The sequence below is a fragment of the Fusarium solani genome (assembly GCF_023522795.1).
Source record: "Fusarium solani strain SB1 chromosome Unknown bctg00000003_1, whole genome shotgun sequence".
In the NCBI taxonomy this organism is placed as follows: Eukaryota; Fungi; Ascomycota; class Sordariomycetes; order Hypocreales; family Nectriaceae; genus Fusarium; species Fusarium solani.
In genome coordinates, this window is record NW_027072154.1 from 1,266,021 (window position 1) to 1,286,569 (window position 20,549).

At 55.6% G+C, this 20,549-nt stretch overlaps 5 protein-coding genes across 5 annotated transcripts; 3 read left to right on the plus strand and 2 right to left on the minus strand.

Annotated features, from left to right (window-relative positions):
- Positions 1–3,685: 3,685 nt before the first annotated feature.
- On the plus strand, positions 3,686–4,515 carry MRS44_005961 (uncharacterized protein; the record flags this gene model as incomplete). The annotated part of the gene is made up of 3 exons (XM_065621588.1): positions 3,686–3,788; positions 3,842–4,162; positions 4,217–4,515. 3 exons carry the CDS (start codon positions 3,686–3,688, stop codon positions 4,513–4,515), a joined length of 723 nt encoding a protein of 240 aa, XP_065477660.1.
- Positions 4,516–4,804: 289 nt separating this feature from the next.
- Positions 4,805–8,302, plus strand: MRS44_005962 (uncharacterized protein; the record flags this gene model as incomplete). Its single annotated transcript, XM_046280580.2, has 2 exons — positions 4,805–4,822; positions 5,126–8,302. The coding sequence occupies 2 exons, from the start codon at positions 4,805–4,807 to the stop codon at positions 8,300–8,302; spliced, it is 3,195 nt and encodes a 1,064-aa protein (XP_046140461.2).
- Positions 8,303–11,085: 2,783 nt separating this feature from the next.
- MRS44_005963 (uncharacterized protein) lies at positions 11,086–12,628 on the plus strand (the record flags this gene model as incomplete). The annotated part of the gene is made up of 4 exons (XM_046274711.2): positions 11,086–11,491; positions 11,537–11,728; positions 11,775–12,169; positions 12,215–12,628. 4 exons carry the CDS (start codon positions 11,086–11,088, stop codon positions 12,626–12,628), a joined length of 1,407 nt encoding a protein of 468 aa, XP_046140460.1.
- Positions 12,629–13,033: 405 nt separating this feature from the next.
- On the minus strand, positions 13,034–15,688 carry MRS44_005964 (uncharacterized protein; the record flags this gene model as incomplete). The annotated part of the gene is made up of 1 exon (XM_065621589.1): positions 13,034–15,688. The coding sequence occupies one exon, from the start codon at positions 15,686–15,688 to the stop codon at positions 13,034–13,036; it is 2,655 nt and encodes an 884-aa protein (XP_065477661.1).
- Positions 15,689–15,996: 308 nt separating this feature from the next.
- On the minus strand, positions 15,997–19,413 carry MRS44_005965 (uncharacterized protein; the record flags this gene model as incomplete). Its single annotated transcript, XM_065621590.1, has 3 exons — positions 15,997–18,306; positions 18,350–18,887; positions 19,163–19,413. The coding sequence occupies 3 exons, from the start codon at positions 19,411–19,413 to the stop codon at positions 15,997–15,999; spliced, it is 3,099 nt and encodes a 1,032-aa protein (XP_065477662.1).
- Positions 19,414–20,549: the final 1,136 nt, after the last annotated feature.

Here is a 20,549-nt window from a genome sequence, read left to right on the forward strand (position 1 = left end):
TCGAGGTAATGATCACTACTATAGTATACTATAGTATCATCATTATACTCGGCTCCTCGACTACAATGCCAATGGACCCAATGTCTCATCCCAACCCAAATACCCAACTCCAACTTACCAGGATGTCTATTGAAAACTCGCTCGACAGGCCCCAGCTCGCAGCAATAGTCCGCTTCCGGATCTGGGCCTGCATGTTCCAGGCCCGTGGACAGATGCGCGCCTCGTTCGTCATGCGCCTCTGTGCTCGCATCGTCGGTAGCCGCATGAGACAGAGGACGGGATAACAAGAAGAAACCACAGACATGCAACCAACATGTCGTCGATCGTGACGAGTCGGATTTTTTGCGGGGAAGCACACATTCCTCGATGCCTCAGCAGAATGCCATGAGCCTCAAAATAGGACTCTAGCCAGCCACCGCGGAGAGGGATTTGTTTGCCGATCGGCCTGGTGGTCAAACCCGGCCGTGTGGAATCGACAAGCATCCCATGGCACTTGGGTTTAGGCCCATCACAAGACAAGCAACTCAGGCATTGCGTCAGCCTGGATCGTGAGCACTAGAAGTGAGCTAGCCATGAGCACTTGGCACGTCTATCGGTTCTCCTAGCCGCCGTTGAGGAGGCCTTGTGGAAATTGGACTGGTCGGCGTCAACATCATTCAGTGAGAGCCGAGCTTACGATACAGTCCTCGGTGCATGGCCAGATCAAGACATGATCGGTGGGTTTCGGATGACTCCAGTGGCAAGATTACTGGTTCGCATGCTGGGGCTGAATTGTTTTTTCGTCTCCTCCTCCCTGGGATAGATTCATATGCGTCTACGATGCATCAGACTCTGCATGGACCAAGGGATGACCCAGCACAGACGCCCCGGGATGGAGAAGAAGGATTTCTCATGGCTGCCTTGTTTCAGGTACGAGTGGTTTTTTCGACGACATGTTTCCATGGCTTCCGCAGGTACACACATGTACTGTACCGTTCGTGAGCACTAGGCTTCGAGCATCGACAGAGTTTGTGAGCCAGCCTTATCTTGGCCTCGACCTGACTCTACTGCAACCGGGATGTGGGTTCCCTGTTCCCGTCCTAGGCGGCGGGCCTCTGCCTCAACACGAGGAGGATCGCCTGTGGCTTATGGACTTGGTGCACGCTGCAAATTTCCATTTGGAACATCTGAATGGTGCCCGCCTTGAAAGGGCAGATGCTCGAGATGCCTCGCCCCACTGGGATGCGCAAGCGCCTCGTCGGATCTTGATCGAAAGCTCGTCGAAAACATTCCGATACCCATGACTCTCGGGGAGGGGTTGCCAATGGACGTTTCATGGAACCCCTCAGCAATGCGAGCAGGGGCGGGAGACCGCTTTGCCTTGCTTTGCCTTGCCTTGCGTTGCTTCGCCCCGACTAGGGCATCTCGTGTTGATGATGTTGTTGTTATTGTTTACTGGACGGCAATGAAACAGGCAGATGGGGGGCCTCAACAACTGACAGCGTCCAATGCCATTGTCTGCGAGACGAGCCAGCATTGAGCATCTGCAAGGGCGCTGCGACACGTGCGCCCCGTTCTGGAAATGAAAGAGACGTCTCGTCTCACTCAAGGCAAGGCAATAAACTCTACCACATCAATATGTGGTGGTGGTATAGGTCGGGGTGCACCAAGCACCAGGAGCAAATATCGAGCCAAGCCGATTGTCTCTCAAAGGGGACATAGACTACGGAGCAGAGCCTGGCAGAGCCTACCAAAAACTTGACTACGTCGTAAAACACGAACCTCTTCGGGACGTGGCAGGTTCGTCAACATACAACCATGCCTCCTCTTGGGTCGGGCCGTGACCCCCGAAGCAGCTACCAAAGATTATTCAGAGACATGACGGCCGCATCTCTGGGCTCTGTTGATGTCTCTGGAGTCAAATGCAATGATGGCACATGATGCAATCATGAAGCTTTTCAACACAATACAACACACTCTCTCGGACCCTGCCCTGCGCCACTCGCTTGAGCTGGGTCCCTGAGGTTGCCATTGGAACTCTCAGCGTCGTGGCCGGTAGCACATGATATCTGCATCTGCTCTCCAGGCTGACAGTTGAGGAGGACAAGCAGGACATGGAGGACAGAGAGGCGACTTGCCTCCGGTCGTCTTGCTCATGCTCGCGTCGGAATTCCAGTCTCGTCGTTGTTGTTGGCCGGTTCCCCGGCGGCCATTTTCCTGAGCGGGGCGCGCCATGGGACCGTCATGCATGAAGAACCAAGGAGGAAGTGTGGAGTAGGACCAAGCAAGCTGAAGCACAGGTATCCAAAGGTAGGCAAGTACTTGTATCTTGTTGGTGTGTTGACGTTCGCTCGTGAGGGAGTCGGACGGATGGCCGAGTGCAGAAGCGGGATGGTGCTGAAGACGAACTGCTTGGAAAGCAGGCACGCGAACCCTTCCTCCCTCCCGGCGTACATGTACAGCCCAGGCTGGGCCATCGAGATGGTGTTGGACAGACAGATCTCAGGCGGTGCGCACCAGTGCAATTCAGATGCAAGATGTAAAGTCAATGGGAGCACAACCCCTTTTTAGCAGTCGTATAAAAGCCCTGCTTACTCTGCAGCTCGCGAATTGATACCTGATGGAGGTAGGATTATTCTGACTTGTAGATTCACAATTACCCAGACTTGTTGATAAACAGGTCGCTCCTTGGCCTCCGGAACGGGCCCGTTGTGCGACCGCGGCGTGCATGTACACGTTGTATGATGCAGATGGAGATTTAGACCATGATTGCATCCCATGACACCCAACAAGCTCTGATGGCGAGATCACCCAGGCGGCATACCTGTGACAACATGTTGGTGATGCAGACGGCACGGGCAGTTCGAGGCAAACTCGCCGCGTTGGGCAAGCAACCGACAGGGTCTCCGTTATTATGTTTCTCGGTCTCTGAGTCTACGGTAGGGATCTCGTGCTTGCCTCTGGCAGCCCGTCCCCGGAGGGACTCCATCCCGTTGTGACCCCCGTCGTCGTCACCTCCGGGGGCCGGGGGAACAGGACGAAATGGGAGAGAGGGCAAGGAGCCTACCCTGGCATGATCTCCTCTGATCTCGGTCGTCGAATGAGCAGGCCAGGCTCTGCTCACCTCAAACAGACAGGCAAGAGCGCACCATGCCACTCTTCTGCTGCAGAAATGCCGCTGTAAGAGATGCGACCCCGGAGAGCCAAGGAGGGACGTCCCCCCGGGTGAAGCAACGCAACCCGCCCGGAGGTTCCATGACCAGGGACGACAAGGATGCTTTCCGCTGTAGACTGGAGCTCTGATCGAGAGAGGGACGGACCAGAATAGCAGTCTTCCTTGGAACGGCAAATGATGGTGGTCAACCCGCGCGCGCGCTAACATGCGTATGTAATGACCTGAGACGAAGAGTTTGATGGCCTCCATCCGTCGAATGGATCAGATGGAACCCCTAATAGCAGAGACTGGAGAGTAATATACTGCACAATTTTTAATTCACAGCCTATCGACATTGTAATTCACCCGCTGTGCGCAATTCACTACTGCAAGTAATGCTCATCCATGGGTCCACGGGTGCCATGGACGTCTCCTCTCCACTCAATTCAGCTCCCCTAATCTCTTCTGCTGCTCAGCGCCTGAGACGCCCCCCCAGCTCATCCGACGCCAATCACCCCCGGGCAGTGTCTGTACCTGCCCGATGTGCTCACCATGTTAGTGGACGTCTCGGTCTCTGGCGCCGCGCCGCAGCCCGCCGGCAGCCCACAGGTCTGCAAGTCGCCAGGTACTGCACAGCAGAGTGCCTGGGCGCCCAGTGAGGTGGGCTCTATAGGGGCCCTGAGGCCCGCAGCGGCGCTAGACGTTCAGTGGCTCCGCCCGCTAATAAGGGACGCACTCTGGGCGCGGGCGGGCAGGCAGGGCCTGGCCTGGGTGCCCTGGCCGGTGCTCATCCATCCCTGCAGAGGCGATCCGTCCTCGCCCAAATCTCACTTGCAATCTCCAGCTTGCAGGGCTCGCCAGAGAAGCAGGTTCCTGTTTGGTTCCAGCGGCTGACCTTTTCTCTCTACTGGCTGCCCGGTCTCCTGCAGTTCCTCCTGCTTTATTTTCTTTTCTCTGCCGCTGCCGCTGCTGTGCTGATTGATGAGCTGGTAGGCAACTGGGATTCTGCCACTGTCCGTCACCGAAGGGGTCCCAGGGGAAAAAAAGCCAGGGCAAGCCCGAGGAGCTGAGAAAAGGGACCAGAAAAAAAACCTCCAAGAAGGAAAACAACGTCTTTCCCATCCTCACCCTTCACCCCCTCCCCTTCCTCACTCTCTTCCAACGGCGTTCCCGTAGTGGCGGCTTCAGATCTCCAGCTCCATCACGCGGCTGCTTCACCTCGAGCCGGCGCGTCCAGTCTCCCCACCGCGGCCGCAGCTTCCAGCTCTCGCCAGCCCGCTCGCTCCATCCCGAACCTTGGAAGCGAATCCTCAGCCCAGCTCACTCACTTTGAGGAGTTTCGCTCGCTCACTCATCTCCGTTATCCTTTCCCACCGACATAGCGACCGACGCTCACCGGGGAACCGACGATTGTTTGCTATTTGTCCCGGTCTAGTCCCGTCCTCTCACTCGGACGTCCGTCTAGCGCTGGTGGGTTGCATTGTTACAACGGCACCTCAGATTCTCCCCGAGAGAAGGAAGCTTTGGACGACTCTCGATTCTTTAGGTCCATGGCTTGAGACGATGCACATCCCGTCCGTATTCAGCACCGCCATCCTCCTCTAGAATGCTAGCCGCTGCATTCTCTCTCTCGCTTGAGTAGGGCTTCCGCTTCCTCGTCCTCGAGCAACCATGCAGGCCGTTCCAAGTGTAAGTTTGCTGCTAACCTTGTCCCCCGCAAATCCAACCCACTGCGCCGACTTCATCATCACAGTCATCACATGGCTAATAGACTTTGGCCTATCCCACCCACATCCTACACTCCCTCTGATCACCCACAAACCCTCTTCGCCGTGGCTTGCCCACCGTATTTCCTGTTGCAGCAGTCATTGACCGTCTTTGTCTTCAGCTTGTTGGAACGGGCACTGCCATCGCTGCAGCGGCCAGTGGTTTGGTGTTCGGCCAGCCCACCACCGAACCCAACTCCTCGACTCGACCTGCCTCCCATTCCAGACGAGTGTCTACAGACCGCGGCTCTCACTCTCGGCCTCCAGCTGCCAACTTTGCTTCGTCACGGCCCGCAACGAGCTCCGTCGCGACGTCTGCACACGGCTCGCACTATCACACCCTCCCACGCCCGTCCACCGCCTCGAGACCTCCCCTTTCCCGTTACCAGCGACCTCCCATGCCCCAGACCCAGTCGACTCCTCCCAAGGTCAGCAGCAGGAAGTCGTCGTTTGTGAGGCAGCCCGACTCGCCTGCCATCATCCCCGAGTCTCGAGACTCAATCTCGTCCAATGGATCTTGGATAAGGCGCCTCTCCATCCGTCCACTGTCTCGTCACGAGAGCTCGAGATCCAGCGCCGGCCAGGACACTCCCTCCATCTTCTCACACGGCTCAGCAGCTCCGATCCTCAGAGGCCCAACAACACCAACTCTCCCCCGAACAAGCTCGTCAAGCGATCCACGTCGAACCGTAACGACCCGGACCCACCGCGACGACGTTCGAAATCCCACCTGCCGACTCTCCCAGTTCTCCGACGACCTGCAACGAGCCACCAGCGGTCAGCGACTCTGCAGCAGTTCCGTCCTGATTCACCTATAATTAATACCCCGACATCTAACAATTTTTCATTCGACGATCATCGACCCCACGAGTTCCTCACTCCGCCGGCGATTGACCCCCCTTCAAGATCAGCATCTGCAAGACGTGGATGGGCATCATTTTTTCATTCTAGGACATCAAGCATCGGCCGCGCAGGCTCGGGCCGGTTCGGTGAGCTGAGCCCGCATGCTCGAGCACCTGCTAAGCGCATCTGCATCGACGACGAGCGAAGCAGGGTCCATCTGGTGAAACCGAGAATGGTTTCAGCGACATCAGCCCCAAGAGGACTGCTGCCGGCCGCTCACATCCAGGAAGAAGCCCGCCCGGCTCCGGCGCTGGTGGAATCAACACCGTCCCCCGAGGGCACGCCCTCTCGAGTGCCCCGAAAATCCGTCTCGATGCCATTCGCTTCTGCAGGTACGTGGGCGGTAAAGTCAGGGAGTATTCGGCGGCCAAAACGTGGCGCAGAACCCAGGATCGGAAATAAGCGACATGTGTCGGAACCGGTCACTGGCGCGCAGGCTGGCGCCGAGGCTCGAGCCAATCCGCCGCTGGAATTGACCCTCCCCCCATCATCACCATCGCCGGGCCGGCAGGGATTGTCCCTTGGTTCAGCTGCTGTTGCGCAGTTACGAACGCGTAAAAGGAACTCGTCGTCGCCCGTCCCCCCGCTTTCAAGGCTTTCAAGTTTCCATGTGGATGCGTCGCGGTTAGGGTCTTCTGGCGGGGTCTCCAACCACGCCCGGCCTAACCAGCCCTCTGGAAGTTCTGTCAGCTCCACTGCGATGTCACAACTTAGGGCACCGCAGCACGACAGGACCTCTACCATGGAGAGTTCTGAGGACACCAGGGACTGTACTTCTGGAGACGACGATGACACCGACTTCAAGAGTGACACAATGTTTGACTCGCTGCGCACCGTCGGATCTGGTCGCGCCCGAGCCGTCGAGACTCCGCTGGAGTCCATGTACGACGAATCACCACCGAGCACAGCGAACGGCAATGGAAAGACCAAGCGCCTGTCCATCCATGAGATGCTCGGCCGGACCTGGGATGAGGATGACAAGATCATGGAGGAGGACGAGAACGTCACGCCTGTCCGCACCGTCAACCGGGACGCTAACCGCCGGGAGTCACCGCGCTTCAGGATCGACTCGTCCCCTCGCAACGTATCAATCTCTGCAACCAAGGAGTACAGCAGGCTGTCCTTGGACGACGACTTTGACGACGATTGGGCGAGGGATGACGAACTTCCATGCAACCCCCTGTCACCTCCCTCCAAAGGGAGCTCGTTGAATTCCAGGGGCATCAACCCCAACGTGCGTCTCGCCCTCGCCAACATTAGTGGTAATGGACTCCCCGATCACGATCACAATGAACGCCCTCTCAGCACCCTCTTTGACTGGAGTGAGCCCCCGACTCACGACAAGTTTGACTCTGGACGGTCACCCCGGCCTAAAACGGCCTATGCTAAGCAGGAGATGGACTCTAGAGGTGGACGGTCAGCCATCCGCAAAGGTCCCACGCCGACACATGTGCGAAGCCAGAGTGTCCCCGTGGTGCACGACTCCCCTGATGACTCCAAGTCAGCCTCGAAATATGGCACTTGGGGTCTGGGGACAAAGACTGCCAGCGAGGACTGGGACGACGACTTTGAGTTTGGTGGCAGCAGTCTGGGTAGCAACGACAAAGATGACAAGGTGTTTGCAGTTCCAGAGTCGATCCGCGCGACGCAGCCGAGTGTCAAAGCCCACTCGGGACACATTCGCGAGTTTTCCCTTCTCGTCAACGACCTGAAGCGTCTCTGCCGCCACGGGCGAGACATGGATATTCTCGATGGACCACAGAGCCACCTGTGGGAGGAGGCTGATGGTATCATTGCCCTGGCATCCCCCGATGAAGAGTCGCTGGATGAGGATGATGACCAAAAGTCGACGTCGTCGATCAACTTTGACGCATTCGATATCGATGAACGCTTTGGTGATGAAGGATTCGACGCACACTCGATGGACCGGCTCGACGCTGCGTTTGACGGCCACGAGCCCGCAATGTCAAAGACTGCTGTTGTACGAGAACGCCATTCTCCCCGCCGCCGATCCGTCTTTTCCCCCGAGGACGACATCTTTGGCAACTGGCCACTGACAGACAACCATCAGCCGAGTCGACCGAGCCGTCCCCGGACACCCGAGAACCGGCACAGCAAAGCCCATGACGTATCCGGAGTGGTCCGTTCAGTCATTGGGGCTATGCAGCATCGCGTATCCGACCAAGCGCCCAACGATGGCAAGGTGCACTTTGACACAAACAGCCTCAAGGCTCTGGTCAAGAGGGCTGGTGATTTGCGGGACTCCCTGTCCGATATTATTCGACGAGCCGATCAGATCACGCAGAGTCCAGTGAAAACCCCTCGACACGAGCGTCACGACTCTAGCCCAGCCTTTACTCGAGTATTCGATGACCCCAACTCAAGCCCACAACGAAGAGGCATCCGAAGCCGCGGCAACAACTCACTGATGGAGGTGTCACCGGAAAACTCGCCCTCATCCGGGCTGCCACAGCGGATGCAAATGATGACTGTCAACTAGTCGTCTCCTGCTCACTAGAGCGTGTACAAAATAATTATGGAATTCTTTGCATAGCGACGGCCTCGGATCAGGGTACGATGCGTCAGGACAGCCAATCCGACATAGCACGACTCGATCCTCTGGATACTCGCCATGATGCCCCCTGGCAGCCACTGGTCACGATCCATGAACTCCCCCGATGGACTCACCAACGGCATGAGCAACGAAGGCTCTTAATGACTTTCACAAGTAATAAGGTAGACGGAACAAGAAGGCTGCGGCGGTGATGCCGTACTCGTTCGCGCGAGCATGACTTGACTTGTGAGGGGTTGTCAGTTTATTTACGAATTTTCTTGCGTTGTCCCTTTGTGTTTATGAGGAAACGTAACGTTTTCTTTTGTTTTCTTTTTCACTTCGTGGCCTCAGGGCCCTTAATGCTTTGACGATTACTCTGGAGGGGAAAAAAAGAGGAAATTTGGCGGGCGTCTAGATCGAGAGGATCACGTCTCTCCCTCGACAAGCAAGACGCGCGCCGTTGGGTGCGAAGCAAGGGAAGGGAAGGCAAGGGAAATACCAGGCTGAACATACAATGACGAACAGCAACAAAGAAGAACAAAAAGAAAGGGGATTGGTCCTTTGGGATACATACAGGTTCGGACGGAAAAGGGCGCGGGTGCGAGAGAAAGGAAGAGGGCGGTTTTGTTTTGACGTCGCATCAGGGCTATCCCATCTGATAGCCTACACTGCCCTGTTCTGTTATGATTGCATGGATAGAGGTTTATAACGGCCATGACGATTTATTCGAGTTCCTGATGCCCTCGTGGGCTTTGCGTGTACGGTAACTGTATAATACTGCTTAAGTCTAGTCGAGCATGATGGCCGTCCTTGACCTGATGCACAACTCGACGTCCGGCACATCTATACGATGGGTAACACCACGGACCATGCTGTAGTTGGGAAACGTCGCGATTCTGTTCCTGGTCCAGTCTGACGCCTCCTCGAAAGGGCAGAACTCGACGGTGGCTGACGACGTTGAGGCCCGCCCTTGACGCCTTTTTCGTCTGCAATCTCTGAGAAAGCATACACCGCATGCTTTATAATTCGGATAGCCGTTCTTATATCTCGGTGTTTTAGTTCCCTGGCTCGGATGTGCTGCTGATAAGTTTTAGTTGTGTTACTGCTGTGTTATTTCTGTTGGGTTGCCCAGCCTCCCAGGCCCTCATCGAGCCTCCTTGACGTAGGTAGGTACCTCCGAGGCCTCCACCTCCACCAACAGCACGCTACATCACACATGTCTCTTTAGTCGTATAGTTATCAGTAGGTGGAACCTTGGAAGGGCTGGGGAATTATTGCGGTCGAACACAGTCTGTCAGGACGTTTTGGTGTTCCCAACACCGCCTAGCTTCAAGGCTCTTAGAAGGGCAGCTTATGATGACTGTCGCTGGTTTGTGGATATGGCTGAGGTATTGAGCCTCGCCGATGTCGGATAGGGAGGCTACGACGTCGTTCTTGGCATATTGACTAGCAAGCTAGGGCAGATGAATGGCCGTATTGACGCAGACAGTGATGAAGCCATTGCCGGCATCGTACCAACAGCCAAATCGTCGCTGTCGAGTTCATAGAAGTCGTCGAGGAAGGATTGGAACGACGGATCGGGGAAAGCGTGATGGAAGCCCGAGGTGGACATCCTTGTTAGGACGTTGAAGTCTTTGGTAGTTTCTATGCTTGTTTAGTGGACACCTTAACCGAGGCTCTTGGGCATGACGCTCAGTCGTCTCCCACCAGCTTCCTTCTTCGGATGTCAGTCAGTTACTGTTAGTAAAACCCATCGATAACAGAATGACTTGCGGTATAAACTTTGACCCCAGTCCAGGGAAAAGTGTATTCGGCGTCATAACTAGTCGCCGGGGATGCGTTTTCGCCACGATAGTGACGATATTGTCCCTGTCACTGGAGAGAAACAAGGCGAAAAAAGTCAGGCCAGATAGGTCTATCAGCATGTTTCGAGTAGGCGAGATGAGACTTGCCCTTTGACAACAGTCGCGGGCATGCCGGGACAGTCTCCGCAGCGATAGCAAGGTGGTGCGGGCAATGTATGTGGAAGGCTTTCCCCGAGCACAGGCCTATTTATGAGGTGCACGGCCGAGATAGCCCGGAATGGCAACCCTTGAGGGGAAGACTTGTGGGGATGATGACGCTGGCCGCTGTAGACTTCCCTTGGAGAAGTGTCACTATCAGGAACATGTCGTGACCTGAGCCTCACCGAACGAGACTTGAATTCCGGGGAACCCTGTAAAAGGGGCGTTCATGTTGGAGTCATTGGAGAAGGGCGCACGCCAGGGCATGGTTGGAGACGAGTCGAACCAGCGGAGGGCGGAATTGACGACTGTTTCCAAAAAGAGTTGCTGATGTTGCATTGACTCAAGCTAATTGGCGCGGACGACCCGGCACCCAACTAGCACGACTAGAGCCTCGACCTTGTCTCTCTTCGAGAATGGAAGTTATCCGCGGACGACAAGTCGAACCAACAACCCCGGATTCTCCATTTCCCCAGAGGCTCCTCCCCCGCGTCTCCAACTGCAGCGTTTGACTGGTAGTGGGAAGTGACAGACAGACGGAACAGCAGGGCTCCTTCCCCGTTGACCGAGGATCCTAGCAGTGCCTTGATAAGCTCCCTAGTCTTAGACGAGTATTTAAGTAGTTTAGCATCCTGCCAAGTTTTGAAAATCAAACACTCACTCCTCCCATCCCCTCTCCACTCCACTCCGCCTGCATCTCTTAACTCTTGCATCGTTATTCCCATCATGTCAAAGGATTTCAAGTCCGAGTATGACACCGAGGGTGCTCCTCGAACTCCATCTCGAGCCGGTGAGGTCCTCGAGGACAACGTGGTCGAGCACGATGCCGTCTTTGGTGCCATCACTGAAGACGGCCCAAACTATCGAAATGTCGGATGGATTGGTACAACCGCCCTCATGATGAAGACCCAGATAGGTCTTGGAGTCTTGTCTATGCCCGTTGTCTTTGATACTCTTGGCATGATCCCGGGCATCATCCTCCTCATCACCATTGCTGGTATCACCACCTGGTCAGATTACATTGTGGGCGTCTTCAAGATGCGCCATCGACACGTCTACGGTATCGACGACGTTGGTAGGATGCTGTTTGGTCGCATTGGCTATGAGGTGTTTGGAGCAATGTACGCTCTCTGTAAGTTGTCCTCACCTCCTAAGCTGCTCCAGTCTAACATATTAGATTTTACTTTCGTCTCTGGCTCCGCTATGCTGAGTATCTCGGTTGCCCTCAACGCTCTGTCGACCCACGGTGCCTGCACGGCCGTTTTCGTGGCCGTTGCTGCCGTTGTCACCTTTATGGTATCCAGCATCCAGACCCTCGGCCGAATCAGCTGGGTGGCGTGGGTTGGTGCAGCTTGCATCATTGTCTCTGGTTAGTCTCTGCCTGCAGCAGCATGGAGCCAATCTAACGGACGCAGTCTTTGTTGTCACCATTGCCGTCGCCCTTCAAGATCAACCCTCGGCCGCTCCGAAAGTCACTGGCGAATGGAAGTCTGACTACAAGCTTGTCAACAACCCCAGCTTCACCGAAGCCATCTCGGCCGTCTCCACCCTCGTCTTTACCTACGCCGGAACTCCTGCGTTTTTCAATATCGTCTCGGAGATGCGCGATCCTACCCAGTACACTCGCGCCCTGACAGTCTGCCAAGTCACGGTTACTGTCGTGTATATCATTGTTGGCACCATTGTCTACTACTATTGCGGATCCTATGTTGCGTCGCCTGCTCTTGGCTCGGCTGGTCCCCTTATCAAGAAGGTTGGCTATGGCATTGCTCTGCCCGGCCTGCTTGGTTCTGCTATCCTGCTCTCACACGTAAGACGCCCACATGCATACCTCCAGCCAAACTGACTGTTATAGTTGCCTGCCAAGCACATCTTTATCCGCATCCTGCGAGGATCCAAGCACCTCACGGCCAACACTACTATCCACTGGATCACGTGGCTGGGCTCTACCCTCTCCGTGTCTGTCGTGGCATACATCGTTGCTAGTGGTATTCCCGTTTTCGGCGGCCTCGTCTCCCTGATTGGTGCTCTTTTTGGTTCCTTCCTATCACTTCAGCCCATGGGCTGCATGTGGCTGTACGATCACTGGAAGGACGAGCGTACGGTGCGATGGCACCTGATGGTTGGGTGGAGCGTCTTCATTATTGTCGCCGGTACCTTTTTGATGGTTGCCGGAACCTACGGCTCGGTCGTTGGAATTATCGACTCATACAAGGCCACGGGAGGGTCAGCTGCATGGTCTTGCGCTGACAATTCCAACTCTACCTAGGAGGGCATGGTTTAGATGTCGAAGCACCACGACACGTTTGACTCAATATACGCATTTATCCGCTGCATGTCACGCTCCACTCACAGCAAACCTAGTTCGGGTAACAACGGCAATCACTGGCTGGCAATCACGCCATTCAAAGCCGCAAAAGTCTTGTTTCACAGTGAATCAATCAACGAAAGAACCATTCATTGGACGGATAATGGCGACAAATCAAAAATGCTTTTTTTTACGCTTGCTAATTTTCAAAGTGGTATACACCAACGCCAGAGATAAGAAACCAAACACCACGAGATTTCTGGTCCAACTCGTGACCATCGCTAATCAATGTCCGTAACCATGTCCAACCATGCCATGCCCAAATTAATGTCCGAATCGCTATCATCACGTCACAATTTGACTTGACTACCACAGCTGCACAAACGACAAGCTCTTTCTAAGAGACTTGTCCAGCCAGGATCCGTCCTCACGCGATCCAGCCGGGGATTGAGTGCGAGCCCAGAGTCCCTGCGACGCAAAGTCGCGGGGCGTGTCGCTGGCGGCAGGGAGAAAGGCCGAGGTCGATGAACCGGGGTAGATTGGGGGCGGCGGGCGCGACTTTTCCAGTGTGCGACCACGGTGCGACGTGCCCGACTCGGCGTGCTTCTTGTCGTAGTCTCGCAGAGAAGGTGTCAATTCCAGGAAACGAGGGGTTGGGATGGAAGTCGGCTTCCACAGCTCATCGGCATCCGACGCCATGATGAGAGGCTCCTCATCGGACTTGGACCAGAGCTGGTAGTTGGTCTCGCTGGGGTCCAGGTCCATGGCACCCTTGTCCGATGGTCCACTGGCACGGATCGCCTCATCCAGGGCAGCGAGCCATTCGGCGGGGGTTGCGTCGATGCGACGGACGCTCTTGTCGGACTTGATGGAGGAAGCTCTGGTGAGAGGAGGCATCGAGATGAGCGAGTCGTCTGAAGCGACAGACGTAGTTCTCGGGCGGACTGTAGATAGAGCCATCCAGTCGAGCTCGACCGGTGTCTCGGCCGGTGCGCGCACAGACCAGAGGCTATCTGAGCTGAGCTTCGGCAGAGGCTCCTGCGAGATGCGCATCTTGGGTCTGGTCTCCAGAGCAGCGGGGGGTTCGGAAGTAGTACGGAAATTGTTCCGGCGGTGCTTCAGGCTGAATAGGCCCTCCAGGACGAGGCCATCCAATTCGCGCTGCAGCTCAACAGCCGCGGCATTGGCCTTGGCATCCCAGAGAGGGGCCATGTTCCAGAGATGAGTAAATCCAAAGTCGGGGTACGCCTCCAGAGGTCGTCGGGGCGGGCGCATTTCGAGTGCCGCCGGAGCCTTGTCGGTGGTGCGGTATTCGGTGCGACGGTGGCTGAGGCTAAAGAGGCCGGTCGGCTCCTCGTCCGCAATGATAGCGGGAGTGGGCTCCCACAATCCAAAATTGACCGCCTCGCTCGGCGTACCGGTAGACGACTCGGAGCCGCTTACTGAGCTTGCAGAAGATGCGGAGCTAGATCCGGACCACAAACCATCCTCGGATGGCACCTCGGGGATAATGGGCTTGCTGGACCAGAGGCTGCTGCTCTCAACAAAGGCAGGCTCGGCCTCTCTGGGCTTGGCTCGGGGGACGTCATCCATCACCACGAGGTAAGTAGCCCAGGTCTCAGGGTCGGGCTGGGGGAGGCCATAGGAGACCTTGGGGAGGACTGGGGGTTGAGACCACATGCCGGGCAGGGGTGTCTTTGTTCCCCAAAGTCCGTGGTTGGGAATGTCGGCTTTCTTTGCTGGGGGAGTCCAGAGGGAGTTGCTCTCAATGATGGGAAGGTCGGCCTTTGCAGGGAGAACGCGAGCAATGTCGTCGGTAGGTAGATATTTCTTCCAGGTAGCTTCGTCTGGCTGGGCCAGTCCCTTGGTGGGGCTGTGAACGATAGGGCTTGGAGACCACAAAGCCATGCCAAAAATGCTAGTAGATTGCTGAGGCTGATGCTGATGCTGATGTTGTAGCTTGGGATGTTCAGACTTGAGTGGTGAAGACTGAGGAGGCAATGGGAAGAAAGATAACAAACGACTGTTGAGATTTGCGTCGGCGCGTCGGCTTTGTATATGGAAAAGGGCGGCGGAGTTAGCGGACTCGGCGGGCAGTTCGGCGGGCTTGGAGATAGAGGGCGCCTCGTGCTTGCGCTGGATGCAGACGGGTGTCGCCTCTGCGGGAGTGAAAGTCCACGTCAAGGGACTGGGCCTGGCACTGGCTGCAGGGGTGTGATTTGCAAGCAGCTGGGGAAACTGTGTCTCATGAGTGGTGCTGTCGTCATTGATTGGAGCGCCAGACAAGGGTCGAGGCACGGGCGCGCTGCTTATTGATCGCTCTGGCGGATTTTTGCTTATTGAAGCAACTGGAGGCTCGGGCTTCGGAGGGGTCCCCATGGCGGCATCGGCTGCCGAGCTCGCACCAAGCGTAATCAGATGCGCATCAATTTTTGCCGGACCCTGGTTTTTGCCCTGGCTCTGCCCCTCGCCCTCTCGCACTTTTCCGTTGACTCGCTCCCGGAGATCCATGTCCGCCAGCGTCATTGGTGGGTGGGGGCTTTTCCGCTGGCTAATCTGGTCGGGCCCTGCAGGTGCCTTTGGGGGTGAGTCTGCGTGTGACGAAGAGATATTAGTTGGGGCTTGCCCTTTGTTGATGCCGTTGTCTGAAAATTTGGCCGAGTTTGCGTCTGCGTCTGCGTCTGCGTCTGCAACCTGTTCTGCACGCCCATGTGCCGCTTCTTGCTTTTGCTCGGAGTGAAGCCCGGATTTACCATAGTGGGGCCCGGGCGTGGATTCACTTGTCCGCTCCGCAGGTTCCAGAAGGCTGACAATTTCCCAAAGAGTTGTTTCGTCAAACCCTTCTTCGTCGCTGTCGTAGTACGAGGACGAGTCGTCGTACGTTTCGCTGTCAGAGAACTCCTCCCGTTCGTAGTCGTCCATTGACTCCATCACCTCCGTGGTGGTGTCCACCTCCACTTCCACGCTTCTCTGCATGTGTGACTGTGACCCCGACCCTCTGCTGGCCATTGTCCCAGGCATGGCGCCGATTGTCAACCCAGACATCCCTCGAGTTGGCATCGCTGGCATCGTTGCCCTGTCAGACCTCTCACCCCATGGGAATTGGAATATCCCAAGTGTCCCGCGCCTATCAGGGAGTGGCTCCGGATTCTCCAGTATGTCTGGGAGGAGTGTGACACGCTTGATCCGCCGTGGGGGCTGGCGGGGAGGAGCTGAGTGCTGGACTTTGACTTCCACCACTTGGGTTTTTTCTGCTCGCCAGAGCCCTTGATGCGCAACCTGGCGTTTTGGTGATCGTGATGCCTCCCACAGCCTGTTGCTCTCAATCGTCAGAGGTTCCAGATACCTCTTTCTCGTCTGATGGTGTCTGGAGTTTCCTCTGGCGCCATGTCTGCTGCCTTGGAGGCAGGGGTCCAGAGGGATGGTGCACTAGGGGCAGAAGCTACAGGAGTGATGGGGCGCCACAGCGCCTTCGCCGCCTTGGCATCATTCTCGACCTGGCCAACCAGAACCTCAGATTCCTCGTCGTATTCGTGCTCAGATTCTGTGTCTGGAGGAGTAGGACTAGACAATCCGGGGAAGGATGAGCTTGCCAACTTTGTTCTGAAGCCAGTCTGCGATAGCAGCGACTGCAGATCGTTTTCTGCTTCCAATTGCGCTCGTCGAAACGGCTGCCCGTGTCGCGAGTCGCGCCTGGGCGATCCCATAGACACAGTCGACAGGGAATCTCGGAGCATTGTGTGCCGAATTGCTTGCCATTGGTTCTCCTGCTCGTTCAATTCCAACTCCAGATTGGCCAGCAAAGTCGCCCTCTCGTCACCTGTGGGAAAAGCCCCTGCCAGCTCCGCGGGGTTGACATTGCTGCCAGACCTGGCTAAAGCCATTTCCAGCTCATCCTCAGAATCTGGCGATGGTTCAGCCTGCAACCTGCTGTTGCGGAGCAGCAGAGGAGCAGGCGGAGGACTCCGATGCAGCTTGACTGAGCGCCCCCTGTCTGAGAATGTTGGCCGAGCTTCCCCCACTTGACGTGCCCGCTCGGAGTTGAAATCCTCGGCACCTTGCAAGTCCGATGCAAGTCCGGTGCCTTGTTTAGCTGGCTCGTGCAGGGGGTGCAAGGGGCCGCGACCGTGAGCCTCGTTCAACGATGGGGTCCCCGCAACTCCGAGCCCGGTCCGCTGGATTTTAGTCGATTTAACCGCAACTGCCTCTTGCACGTGCGTGGGAGCAATATCCCAGTTGAGAAAAGAGTCATCGTCTGGAATCGTGGACCCAGGAGAGAGCCTGTCAAAGCCGTCGGCCGGAAGAACAGGCGAGGACCTTCGCTCGTATCCTCTCTTGTGCAAGGACGATGGCGTTGGGATTGATTCATCCGAAGGCGAGATGGAATGGGTCGATTGGGCAGGGCTTTCAGGACTTATCACAGGCTGGACCTTTGCCGCCGGGCTTGAAGCCAGACTCAAGACTGGAAGCTCAGGAACAGACATAGACCGCCTTCTCGCACCTGCCGCCTTGGAGTGTCCACTCCCTAGCAAATTAGCAAGCTCGCTTAGCCGAGGATCGGTGGGCATAGGTGGCGGTGTCTCGAGCTTGAGGATGGAGCTACAGGAGAGTGATCGCTTGCGGTGTTGTAGATTCGGGGACCCTTCTGCTGGAAAGATTGGACGATCGACATTTGGTTTCCTTGGTATTGGCCTTGGTCGATGAACTACCGAGGTGATCCTTGCCGATTCTCCTATATCTTTATCTTTTGGCTTGATAGGCGGTGCTGATTTCGTTTGGGCTCTTGGCGTGCGCGTGGCTGGCTTCTGTGCATCGACCGGCAGTGAGAAGTTAACGACGGTCTCTCGCGTGGCCCGGGAGGGATACGGCAAATGTCGAGGCGGGGGCTTGAGATTAGACAGATTTGGTGTCGATGGCTGCCTTGGGGATCGTCGTCGAATCTCTTCTACCCCTGGAGATAAAAGCGCCGACGTCGTAGTCGCAGTTGATGTGGGTTTCGGCGTAGGAGTGTCATGGGAGGATTCGGTATGTGAAACTGCCGCCAACAATGCTTCCTGTCTCTTTCTTTCCTTTTGCGCAACCGCCAAGTCCACCGTCGCAATCTTGGAGAGCGGGTTGTGGTCGTGTCGCAAAATGGGATTCGATATGACCAGTTTCGTGTCCTGCCGGAGTCTCTTCTCCAAGCTCTTCATTTCGATAGACAATGGTAGCGTCTGGGCTCGAGGCGGTGGGAATAGTTGGCCTTGCACCGGGACTCCGCCCATCCCAAGAGTTGCTTGTCCGGCAGCTGGCATCGAAATTACCGGAAGCTCCTTATTCACAGCTGTCATCGCGCGTGGGATCCTCTTGGGCTCCTCCCAAACGTCCCTCCTAGCCTCTTCATGTTGAACCGAATGGTATGAGTCGGCGGTCGATATTCCTCGGCTCTGCAAATGTCGGTACGCATCGAAGGCTGGTTCGGTCGGGGGTTCAGATTTCGCAAAACGGCTCTGGAAGTAAGCGAGGATTGCTAAAGGGTAAGCATGGTTCGTCAGTAGGAAGAATAACCTACCGATCAGAATCGAGAGGCCAGTTGCTGGGATTACAGTTCGCACAACCACAGGCAAGGTCTCGATGCCTAGTATGAGAGGGATACTCGCCTATACTCGGTCAGACAAGACTCCTTATGTTGGGATTACTTACTGCTGTCCAAATACCCAAGCCTACAGTCATGAAAAGAGCAGCTCGGCCACTGACAACTCCCTCCCAAGAGTTGCCATGAGAAATGACTCTTGTCAAAAGAGCAGCCACAAAGACAAGGTCAACAGCGGAAACCACGATACCAATCGGCAAGACTGATGTACGCGCCAGACAGATATCACCAAGCTGTGGTCGTTGAAAGCCGACAAATAGACCTCCCAGAATGAGCCGCACCAGGACGAAACCTTGAGAGGCTAATGCATCCACACCCGACCCCTTTGTAGACTTGTTCAAAATCCAAATCAGGCTTTGCTGCACAGATACCCGGGCAAACTGATCAAAGATGGAAGCAAAGGTGATGGTGACCTGGCAGCTCGTCGAGGCGGCATTAATCAGAATAGAAGTAAAGTCGACTTGAGCCCACAGGGCAGAAGAAATAAGGAACGTAATGAGGGCCAGCCTCGGACCATCTCGAAGAATATTCGAACAACCTTTGAAAACGATCGGGACGGTTGAAGCCGCAGCGTGGACAACGAGGCCACTATCCTGTGTTAGCTTAGACGCACAATAAAGAGAGTTACTCACAATGCAAAGGCCGCAACCAAGGCCTGACGGTTAGTAGAGGTGTTCATAGATACGACATTAGGTTAAAGAAAGGACAAAAGAAAGAAACATTAAAGACTGGATGGAACCTGGATCAACCAAGAGTGACCACGAACTTGCGCGGTCTGGAGAATCGAATACAAAAGAAAAGCAAGAAACGAAAGCAACGAAAGCATGAGTCGTTGATGATATGGATCTGCACTTGCAACAAACCATCTCGTCTCAGATAATCGCGTCAAACTGGCCGTGTTCGAGCCGTTCGAGTTCGCTTGAGTAGTCGATTGAATTCCGGCGCGGCGCTGAGCAATGATTGGACGGATGTCGCATCTCATGGGGTCCCATCGAGTGTAGCCGGTAGCATCGTTTCGCGTGAAACCCCAGGCGTCAGAGACGTCTGTTACGGCGAGACCTGAGACGAAGGGGCGGCGCTTGATGGCTGGACGGCCAGGCGACGGATAATACATGACAGTAAAGAAATAAGAGCGGGAGAGCGCTTATTTCAGTAATAGAAACCGGGTCGGGAAGTGAATCCGTCTTGGCTGGAGCATAGGGAGAAACCGGAGCGTTGGTGCCTGACGTCTGGGGGACGTGCTCGACGACATGGCCTGAAGACCATCAAGATCAAGTCAAACCAAGCATCAAGAAGTGAAGATTAAAAGAAGAAGAGAATTCATTGTCCTCATCATCGTGAGAAGAGACAAGAGTTGCCGTTCGGACAGTGACCGAGAGCTGGGACTGCGGGGCAATCGAAGGCTTGCCGTTGGTGCGCTCCAGGCAAGTCATGCAACGGGCAGGGTGTCAGGGTCCATCACCCGCATTGTGGCACTGTGGTTTCCTGATGCGGCTAATGATGAGGGAGAAGACGTTATTACCGAGGATATGGTGATGTGATGAGGACAAGTTTGGATGATGATGGTTAAAGCAAGGGAGCAAGAGTTGGAGATGCTTCAATCCGAAGGTGCCCGAGTGAACGGGGATCGCTCTTTCCCAACTGGGCAACCGACACGCGACAAGAGCAAACTAACCCATTCCACCCGAAAACTTCCCCAGATTCTGATCAGCGTTAGCATCAGCATTCGCATTAGCACCAGGATTACACCTCCACTGCATTCATTGAAGGTGTAGTATTGGGGTAGGGTAGTGCCCATTGGATAAGCTTCAGCTGTGATGGTGGTTCCTAGTCGAATGACCACAACTTGGTCCCACGACATTGGACGCGTTCAACACCAAGGCATCACCTGGATACAGTACAGTAGCCTCTTACTCACCACTCTCTTATACGTCTCCTTTGTCCTTCCGTTCTTGTCTGCCGGTCGTTCCCGGTCACCATCAACTTCACCGACCGGCCCGGTGCTGGACGGAGCCGAGAGAACACCCCGATCAGCCCTCCGGCCTCGACCCGCCGCTGGCCGCGTCCGAATCAGACTTCAAGTTCATCTTTCTGGAAACTCCGTGGTTTTGACTCTACAGTCGACATGAGCAGCATGCAAGCTAATGCGTGCTACTCCACCGATCTTGTCCAGCTTGGTTTCCCCGCGAAACGAACTCACCAATCGAAATCCGCGGGATGGTCAGATCGAGGGCCAGCCACACCACTTGT